This window comes from Epinephelus fuscoguttatus, linkage group LG3 (assembly GCF_011397635.1).
Source record: "Epinephelus fuscoguttatus linkage group LG3, E.fuscoguttatus.final_Chr_v1".
In the NCBI taxonomy this organism is placed as follows: Eukaryota; Metazoa; Chordata; class Actinopteri; order Perciformes; family Serranidae; genus Epinephelus; species Epinephelus fuscoguttatus.
In genome coordinates, this window is record NC_064754.1 from 10,612,858 (window position 1) to 10,623,366 (window position 10,509).

At 41.2% G+C, this 10,509-nt stretch overlaps 1 protein-coding gene across 3 annotated transcripts in view; it reads right to left on the reverse strand.

Moving 5' to 3' along the window:
* LOC125886006 (ral guanine nucleotide dissociation stimulator-like 1) overlaps nucleotides 1-8,263 on the reverse strand; it is a 29,176-nt gene extending 20,913 nt beyond the window's left edge. Inside the window, exons 1-2 of one of the 3 annotated variants that reach the window (XM_049571902.1) lie at nucleotides 8,146-8,263; nucleotides 6,674-6,931 (exon numbers count right to left, since the gene is read on the reverse strand). In XM_049571902.1, coding sequence (XP_049427859.1) covers nucleotides 6,674-6,862 — 189 coding nt within the window. In that variant the 5' untranslated portion in view covers nucleotides 6,863-6,931; nucleotides 8,146-8,263. Of the gene's footprint in view, nucleotides 1-608; nucleotides 849-6,673; nucleotides 6,932-7,690; nucleotides 7,793-8,145 lie in introns of those variants that run through there. The other 2 variants (XM_049571901.1, XM_049571904.1) reach the window with 2 other exon arrangements.
* Between the last annotated feature and the right edge of the window lie 2,246 nt (nucleotides 8,264-10,509).

Genomic DNA, 10,509 nt, shown 5'->3' on the forward strand with positions numbered 1-10,509 from the left:
GTTACACACTAGTGCTGGGAAAACAAATACCTCCAGGTGAGAACTGTCACATGAGCGATGATAAACATTTTAAACTATGGCCCAGCTCTGAGAGAGAGTCATTTTTACTGCCACACCACACAACAACTTAGTGGATGATGGTATGAAAATCCACAAAAACCCTGCCTGACAAATACAACCTGGGGGTTGTTGACAAAATGAAGCATGTTGCCAGCATGAGTCTGACCCCAACAGATACCTGGGTGGTGTTTCCCCATCTCTAACAACCACTCAGTGCTCTGGAATGAGACCATGACTGATAGAAAACTGTTTGTCCATACAGGCTACTCCTGACTTTAAGTGGCACATACCTGTGTAACAATAGGAGCAGAACACGACTGAGGACACGACATGACAAACACCAGTGTGCTCTGACAAACACAGTGAGACACTGGTGGCTCTACAAGAATGAAACCATTATACCAGTGTTTGTCCTGGTGAGCAGAGACAACCTGCAGCTGACTACACATGCAGCTAGATGAAACTTAATTTAACAGACAAAATGCCACCGTGCAGACTGTTGAAATTATTACAACTCCCAAGGCTGAGCACATTTCATTTCAACCTACCATCGATAATTGCCATTTCCCCATGTTTGTGTTGCTCTCGGAGACAAGAAATCCCAAAATAAACTCCTTCAGCTGCAGATAATAAAACCACAGTCCCGGCGGAAATTAAGGATATTGCGCTGTCCTCCAGCAGCTCACTGCAGCCTGAATTTTCATTTTGGAGAATTAATAAAACAAAATACGATAAAGTAAAGAGTTGCACTGTGTCCAAACGTCGTAGTTTCACAGCCACAGTAACAGTGGATGGGCCCGTCTGACAGCGGGAGGAGGACGAGGGCACGAGGGCTGCCTTCCACTGGGCGGGGCTAATGAGACAGGTATGGGCGGGGCTATGTGTGCTGGCCAATGAGGATAGGGTCATCTTTTATTATGCAGATTTTAAATATGAGGCCATGACTGGAAAATGCCACTGATGCAGTAAATAAAAACAAGTGGGCTACCGAAAAAATTATGGGAAATTTTTAAAGTTAGTGGGTTACCTGAAAGCTTAACCCTATTATTTACATTACATTTATTTACACAGTTATTTACAATTAAAGCTGTAGTTAGTGGGTTTTATAAAAAAATTTTTAAAAAAAATCATCATATTGGCTGAAACTGTCTCTATTTTCACAAAGCACTAAATGAGATCATCAGTTAAATGAAAAACATATTCCTCTGCCTACGTCATTGCCTTGTAGCGCTTCTAATCAGCCTGTTCTCATTCTGATGTCCTCAAGTACTCTGTCAGTGATCTGGCGTCAGAAACCTGAGGCGAAAATAAAAATAATGATAATAATAACTTTATTTAAAGAGCACCTTTCGAGCTGAAACCTCAAGCTTTCCAAGGAGAGGAAAATACAAAAGAAAAATGATACTATACATACGCCTTCACCAACATATACACCTACTGTCAGGAAAGGCCAATCTGTTAAAGTACGTTTTCATTCAGCTGATCTGATTCTCATTGGTGGGCTGGAGCAAAACCTGAAAAGGCTCGATCACCTTTTGTCTTTAACCTGGACTCTGGAACAGTTAGAAGACACAGACTAGCAGACCTGAGGGGCCTGTTTGGACGGGACAGTGTGAGAAGCTCAGTTATATACTCCAGTGCCAGATCATTGAGAGCCTTGTATGTGATTAAAAGATTGAAAGAGACTGGAAGCCAGTGCAGGGAGGCCAACATAGGTGTGATGTGTGAGGACAGTTTTGTTTTGGTCAAAAGTCTAGCTGCTATATTTTGAACGATTTGGAGCTGATGTGTAGATCAATTGTTGAAGCAGGTGAACAACGCATTACAGTAATCAAGGTGGGCGGATATAAGAGCATGTATGATTTTCTCTCTGTTACTGAAGAACAGAAGTGATCTACATTTTGAGATGTTTCTCAGCTGGTAAAAACAAGCCTGGCCTACATTCTTTACATGTTGCTCCAGGTTCAGGTTTACTGTCAAGAATAACACCTTTCGCTGTGTTATAATACACTGCTGAGGAGCCGGATGGAATCTGTCACGGTAATTTGATTCGTCAGTTCACAAGGTGGCCAGAGAGCACCTGTTGCGGCGGTACAATACGCCAGTGTATTGTGCCACGTTGACATAAGTAGCTGGAAAAACCCTATAGGGCGGTGGATGGGTCCAACAAACCCTGGACTTTCACCTCGGAGCCTGGTGTTCACTTCTCAAAAGAGCCAAACCATAATGGTTTTTTTTTTTGTCTAAACCTAACCATGTGCTTTTGTTGACGTCCAAACTTGGCAGCAGCGTCCTGGAACATCAACAGCAGACACAGAATGATACCTAGCGCGTAACATGTAGATGTGAAAGGTCACCGAAAAAGCGGTGATATGGTCAACCCAATTTCCAGGTGACCTCTTGCTCATTGGGCGTGTGCGCCCCGTGCAAGCTGTGCCCTAGCAGCGGTCTGGGTTCAACCCCACCTTGCAGCTCATTGCTGCACATCATCTCCCTTTCCTGTCATTTTCAAGCTGTCCTATAATAAAGGCAAAAAGCCCAAAAAATAATAAATTAAAAAAACGATCTCTCAATATTATTCAGGCCTAGTTATGATGCTTGACTGTCTACAGCACCTTAAAACTGTTGGTATAAGACACATTATGAGCGCTTACAGTCTTCTCACGGTGCATTAATATCCATGTGTGGCAGTTTGGGCTGCCCCCCCGAAAGTCAGTCAGAGACCCCTTAGTCGACTGAAATTCTTTAAATTGCACATTGTTTCGGTCCTCAGATTCAGCTGCAGAGTAAGATTTCATGCTGCTAGCCTGTACAAGCAGCTGCAGGCCCAAACCCAGGGTCAGTCTGAGAGACGGATGCAGCTGCCGCGAGGAAGAGAGGCTGAGATAACGTTTTCTTCTGCCTTCTGCGTAAAAGTGGTGAATTTACAGCTTACGTCAAGTTACATCAACTTAATACTTTATACGAGTTTGATATCTAGTGTCAGCAAAAAATGTTTTTGCACATGTCCGATCTGTCATCACTGTACTTAGCACACATTAGCACAAAGGTCTAACTTGACTTGTTTAGTACATTACCTGAATGCCACTAATACCCTGAATGCCCCGCCAAACTCTGTTCAAACTAATGGAAACAAAGGCATGAATAATTAATTATTTGCATTACACAGCAAAATCAGATTCAACTGACAGAATTCTTAGTCGGGTACAGCCCTAATTATGCACTACCAAAAACACTGAATCCAAGACAGCACTATAAATATGGTTGTGTTCCAGCTTTAGGTTGACCTGATGACTGTCACATATTTGAGACAAAATGTCCGAGACAATACTGTGACATCTGGCGGCCAAAGCAAAAACATTAAAAAGATGAACTTTCATTCATTTCATTTCCTCAGTCTCTCTGTCTGAATCAAGAACAGGTTCGTCAGCTTTAAATTTGCTCCAAGTTCATCAGGAAACATATTCTCAGTTCAATAAAAACTCCAGTGATTGTTTTACTGGAAGAGATTAAACTCAAGATGCAAAAGGAAATTATCTGTCAGTTATAAGAAAGAAGTTGGTTTCAGGCCAACATCAACATGCTGGGAAGAGTGCATTTCATTACCACAACCTCTAAAGAATCCAGTCGGGACAGTTTTTCTCCACGTCCTCTAGCTGATGTCCCTGCCCATGGTGTGAGGGGCGTGGTGGAGACATACCACATGAAACAGGTCTGCCTCCACCTAAATAGTAACTTTGTGACTTCGAGGAAGAATGAAATGAAGAAATGCACAAATTAAAAGCCCTCAGTGCTGAAAACACTGCATTTAATTACACCCAGAGACAAACTGACCAGCAGCAACACAGTGTGGTGAGACTGGCAGGCTGAGCAGATGGGACGTCTTTAATCAGGCTGTCCACTTCTCTCTCAGCTCAAAGAACATAATGAGCTTTTTGTTTTTCTAATGAGTCTCTCTCTGTAGTAAAAAATCTACCATCATTCTTCCACGTTTGCCACCCAGCCTCTCTGCAGAGAGGCTGAACAAAAGAGCAGAGAAAATGCCAGGAAAGACCTCAATTAGGACTCATTAGACACGTGAATGGGTGACGAGGTGACAGGCAACCAACAAGTGGAATCATGCACGCAAGATAATGCTGAAACGTGCTGGTTGAAGTCGTGTCTTCAAAACACTCACGTGATTAAAAGGTTTATTTTAGCCAGAAATACACAACCAGTAAAACACAATACACTTCCTGGAGACTCTCGTGGTACTCTCTGATCAGTATCACTAAATGGCTGCTGGTGTTGATGATGTTTTGTGTGAAAAAATGTTGAGCTGAGTGGAACAACAGCAAAAGTTCCCAGAGAGAAAACTGACGTAAACAGTGACTGAATATATGACAGCTGTTCCGTCACAGATGTGTGTATGACTCACCAGCAGTCCAATTACCCCTAATAACTCACTGAGGAATGACTTACATATCAAAAGATGCTAAATACAATAATAATCTAATCTGAGAGGGAGTCAATCAAAATGAACACTTACATCTGAGCTGTCAATCATTTAAAATAACACCACCACTATACTGACACGTTCATGGAAATATCAACAGCAGTATACTTTGAGGATGTCATCGCACAGCCAGCCTCATTACACGCACACAACTTGTGTTAGTGTTGGAGCTATTTGTCAATTAACTGATAATGCAGCTGACGTGAAAATTAACAGTGTGTGTATTTGCACTCGGGTGAGAATAGTCACACTGCAGCTATTCAGCGGTTTAAATCCCAGGCCTTTGACGTATTATTATGGATCCTGCTGCATGCTGTGATTGGCTAGTACTCACGTTGATGCATTGAGGTCAAATGCGGTGAGAATCTGGGCAAAGAGGTCATGGTTGGGGCTAGTACTAGGCAGTCTTGTATAATCTGTGAGACTAAAAAACTTACAAATGTACTGTCAGAAAGTGCAGTGATGTAGATAAAGAGTGACACAGTCCACAGAGGGAGTAAGATGGGGTGGATGAATGGGAGAGTGGAGACTGAGTCCTGGAGTCCACACTGGCTTAGCTGACTTATTATTTTACTTATTATTATCTTACAGTTTTCAGGATGCATGAAGCTGCACATAAACTGTGTACATAAACTTTAGCAGAAAAGCTGAATAGATCCGCTCGTGTTGATATCATAATTCGACGTTGTTCACTGCAAAAACTCAAAATCTTACCAAGAATATTTGTCTTATTTCTAGTCAAAATGTCTCATTTCTAGTCAAAAAATCTCATTACACTTAAAATAAGACTCATCACCTAAAAAGTTACTTGTTTTTAGGCAATTTTCACTTGTTTCAAGTAAATTTTCACTTGAAATAAGTATAAAAATCTGTCAGTGGACCAAGTTTTTTTTGCTTGTAATAAGAAAAAAAACCTTGCTCCACTGGCAGATTTTTCTACTTATTTCAAGTGAAAAATCTGCCAGTGGAGCAAGGTTTTTTTTCTTATTACAAGCAAAAAAAACTTGGTCCACTGACAAATTTTTATACTTATTTCACTAGCTTTAATCGGTTTCTTTTGTTGAGGTAAAGTAAATGTATTTAGTTACTTATGTAAGGAATTCATTCATTCATTCATCCATCTTGTAGAAAATCCTTCTATCTTTATTTAATTGAAACAAATCTTTAGGGCACCTCCTCAGTCGTGGACCTCGGATACTTAGGTGTTTCTGTCATTATCATTAGACACCCTTACCCGAGGAAGGCCGCACCAAGGTTGATCAAGCCTCGGAGTGTATCCCATAACCAATGGGATGTCCTAAGTAGACTTCTTAGGGGTTTCATTTGAAGGACACAGACCCTTTTTTAGGAGGGGTTAGCGCTCAGAGATGTGAGGAGCAGGTCCTCTTGTGGTTTTTGTGTTGACTGGAAACACACTCAGGGCGTCCTCCTCTGAAATGACCAGGAGCAGCCACAACAAGTGTCATCTTCACAGCCACTCCAAAGGCAGGAGGCTGCAAGCCAGCAATTACAAAGCACTGCCTCCTTGGTCCCCCAAAGACCCCCAAGCAAGGCCAGGTCTTTAGGGCAACTTCCTGTTTCCTGTTCACCACAAGATCACAGGAACTTAAGACTACAGAACAAACAGTTAATCTGAAAATAACTGACAGATAAATCAACAAGGAAGAAATTATGACTTGCAGCCTTAGAGGCGGGTGATGTGGACTCATTACTGATGCTGATGTGATGGCCATGCAGACAGAAGGGTCTTTATGCAACACTATAACAGCCAAATAGCCTCCGTCATTTGAATGTGTCGCAGCCATAAACATTCCTATAAACGAATTCCTAAACGTTTGAGGTCAGATCACAATATGAATTATATAACCACCTCCTCACCCCAGGTGGAATACCTCAAAAATGAGCGAAAGCTTGGGCAATACACTGGGTCTTGATCGTGGAGATATTGATGTTTGACTTGGCAATATTCCCATTTCCATACAAAGTAGATGTCAGATGAGAGTTTTAAATGAACCGAGATTTGAGGACAGTAAACTGCAGCATCTCTCAGTTGCAAAACAACAGATGAATCCCTTATTGACAACCACAGAAACCCTGCGTTGTCTAGATCTGACTCACCTCACACATCCCATCAGTGTCCAATGACTGGAAGCTGGTCAGCCACACGCCGGGCTCCGTGTCCATGTGGACGTCCACGCATTGACTCGGCCGGAGCCAAAGCAGCTTCTTCATCCTGCCCACCCTGCTGCGGAGGCCGCGGGACTCCCCTCCATCACCGCCTCCACACACAGGAATAATGGTCCTCATCTCACGCTCTGTGTCACGCTACGGGCCCACACACACCTCGTCAGATCTCTCCCACACCTGCTGCCTCATCTGTGCCAAGGAGGAAAGCGTGGAAATATTAGGCATGATCTCTCCCTGTATCACTTTCTTGTAATTTTATGTTTTTTTACAACCATCAAAGTGTACAGGTCGCTTTTAAACCTCCCGTTCCTGAGATCAGTCCTAAAAACACTGTTGAATTTGAGCATAAACATTTTTAGATTTACCATGCTGGGACAGAAATATGGTTCACGTTCCAGCCGAAATCAGTTTATTAGAAGGAGCACAGCACAATAACGTAAATGATCTTAATGTAATGTATTTCCTTCATAGCACAAAGGGCACGTAAAACATCTAAACTGAAAGGAAAAGTCATTTTGAGGAATCCTCTCTATAACTTTACAGCTGCAACAATCCGTGCTACCACCAAAAAAAACATACAGATGACTGTCACTGACAAACTATGCATGTTCCACATAGAGTACATGACATTAACCTTGTGTGCATGATAGTTAATACAGTCCTAAATGGCTTCAAAATGGCCACATCATTAGAATGATCAATGAAAACATGAAGACTGAGATACTCTAGTAGTACTCTGTAGTCAATGCTCATTATAACCATTAAAATGCTTTTAAAAGGTATAAAATCCACATCTTCAGTCACATATCCAATTCACAAACCCTAACTATTAAGAGCAATGTTTCCTCTACAGCTTCTCCAGTAAAAAATCCAGACATCTCAAAAGATACTTTGACTACATTTAATTTAAATTAACCTATGTTACTACAAGAGAAATAGTTACTTAACTGTAATATTGCATCTCCTGAATCCCGTTGAAGACCGTGTTCAGAGCTCTGTGTGTGTCCCGGCCACAATATTCATGTAGTGTGAAACTTGGATGAAAGAGACTCTGGCATTTATCACTGAGGACTGATTGTTCTTTGTGTTTGTGGGTGGATGATGCTCTGGGCGCGTGTTCAAGCGCGTGCGTGTCGGCTTGGCCTCCTTCCTGGTTCGCAGTGATTTAGAACTACATTTTGATTTTATCTCACATCCCATCATTCCAGCTCACTAGCTTCCTCATTAGAATAAAGCGCAAACTCCCTACCCTCATGTTCAGCTGCACACACAGACACTGGATCTCACACACGTGTGGTTTGGTGGCTGAAGTGGACACAAATGCAAAGTTATCTACATAATGTTTTTTAGCCTATAAATGTGGCTAATTGAACTCGACTGGCTGATAGTTTAATGTTTCTTACCTGGTGGGTTACAGTACACTGTTGAGACAAGGTGCGCCTATAAAAACGTGACAGCCTCACCATTTAAATCCTCCACACACAGCTGATACATGTTGGATTGGAGGCCTGCTGGCAGGAGATGTTGAGGAAACTCACTCACGCTGCTGGCCGTGATTCAAAACCTGCAGCAGGACGCGCAGACCCGCCTCCTCTGTCTGATTGGATCAGCTGAAAATCGATCAGCCAAAAAAAAGACACCAATAAAACCATTTGCATCACATCAGTGCCCAACGTGATGGAGGCGCTGTGGAACATTCAATCAAACTTTTATTCTTGTGTGAATGCATGTCATATTTTAGTATATGTACTATTTGTATGATGATGAACTCCTACATTAAAAGTGTAATGTAGCTTAGACACAATAGTCTCACTGTAAAAATAATGTTGCACGCTATTTATAGCTTTTCTTTCATGTTATATTTTTGTCTCTTGTTAAATGTTTTTGATTTTCTTTCTTTTTTTTTTGTGTGAATATTTGCACAAGTGTATCATGAGCACTTTACTTAAGTAAAAGTATATGCCTCCTGCACTGTAAAAATATTCTGTGACAAGTAAAATTCCTGCATTGAAAAGGTTACTTAAGGAAAAGGAAAAGTAAGTATAATCAGAAACATGTACTCCCAGAAAAATCTAAAAAAATAAATAAATAAATAAAATACAGGAGCAGTACACTGGTTTCAAGGTATACCGTGATATTTTTAAAAAATGCAACTGGTCTGAACTACTTTTATTTTAGTTATTTCAAATGGGCGACTTACATACTTACATTTTTTTTAAATGGTGACAAATTTCAATTGTAAGAAATAAACCAGAAGTAACCCTTCTATTTTTATTCCCGAGGGTCATTCTGAATTATGATAACAATACTTCTGCAATACCATGATACCATGAAACTGCAACAGTTTCTGAGATGGTTATCATACTGTGAAAATCTCACACCATTGCAATCCTACTAAAAGATATAAGTAAACATCCAAACATTATTCAAAATAAATTAAAAGCTGTACTTGTATTAACTGTTGGGCAGATTAAATTTATAACAAAACATATTACATTAACTTTTCTTATGCTTTTTAGACAAAAATATTACTATTTAGAGTGACTAGTAACTAAACCTTCAGTAAAGTAAAAAGTTCAATATTTCCCTCTGAATGTAGTGGAGCAGAGGAATCAAGTGGCATGAAAAGAACAGACTCAAGTAAAGTAGAAGTACCTCAGATCATCCTTCAGTACAGTACTTGAGTAAATGTACTTAGTTACATCCCACCACTGGTCATGAGTATGTCACTGAATCAAATCCAATCAAATTTCATTCTTTTAAACTTTATTTTTTTGTGTGACTTCCTGTCTGACAGGAAGCAGCACGTGAAGCTGGGGAAATACATCTCCAATTCCTGGACTATCAGTACTGGTTCCCCTCAAGGCTACGTTCTTTCCCTTCTGCTCTTCTTCCTGTAAACAAACAGCTGCACCTCCAGTCACCAGTCAGTCAAGCTCCTGAAGTTTGTGGATGACACCACCCTCATTAGGCTCATCTCTGGTGGGGATGAATCCACCTTCAGGTTGGAGATCAACCATCTGGTGACCTGGTGCAGACAGTACAACCAGGAGCTCAACACTCTGAAGACAGTGGACATACAGTGGACATGGTTGTGGATTTTAGGAGGAATGCAGCCTCTACACTGCCTTCATCCGGTCCATCCTCACCTCCTCCATCACCATCTGGTACACTGCTGCCACTGCCAAGGACAGGGGCAGACTGCAGCATATCATTCGCTCCACTGAGAATGTGATTGGTTGCGATCGTCCTTCCTCCAGGACCTTGGAGCAGGCCGACCCCTCCCAGACAAAAACTGAGTCATTTCCCTCAGGCAGGAGGAGTTCATCAGGACCAAAACCTCATGCCACATAAGCAGTTTCATCCCGACAGTTTTATTTTCTATTTTCTCTACGTTTCTGCTATGCACCAATACATCAAAGCGAATTCCTCATGTGTAAAAACCTACTTGGCAATAAAACAAGACTCTGATTCTTCAGGGGACCAGTTTAATGGAGGCTTGTTGTGAACTGATTGTTCATCATGAGGCCTAAGGTGAGGAACATGTTTCATAAAATAATGACATTTTGATTGGGCACTTGACATCAATCCTAGAACTATTACCTTTTTTCAACCTCTTCAATGGGTATTATCTGCAAAGACATGTTGGTGGAGAGTCTTAAAGTTTGATAATGGTCTAAACAATACTTATTAACATAAATATTTCCCTTATCTTTGCTTTTTTGTGAATTAAAGTTGTTTGTCTGATTACAGTCCGTGTGCCAATC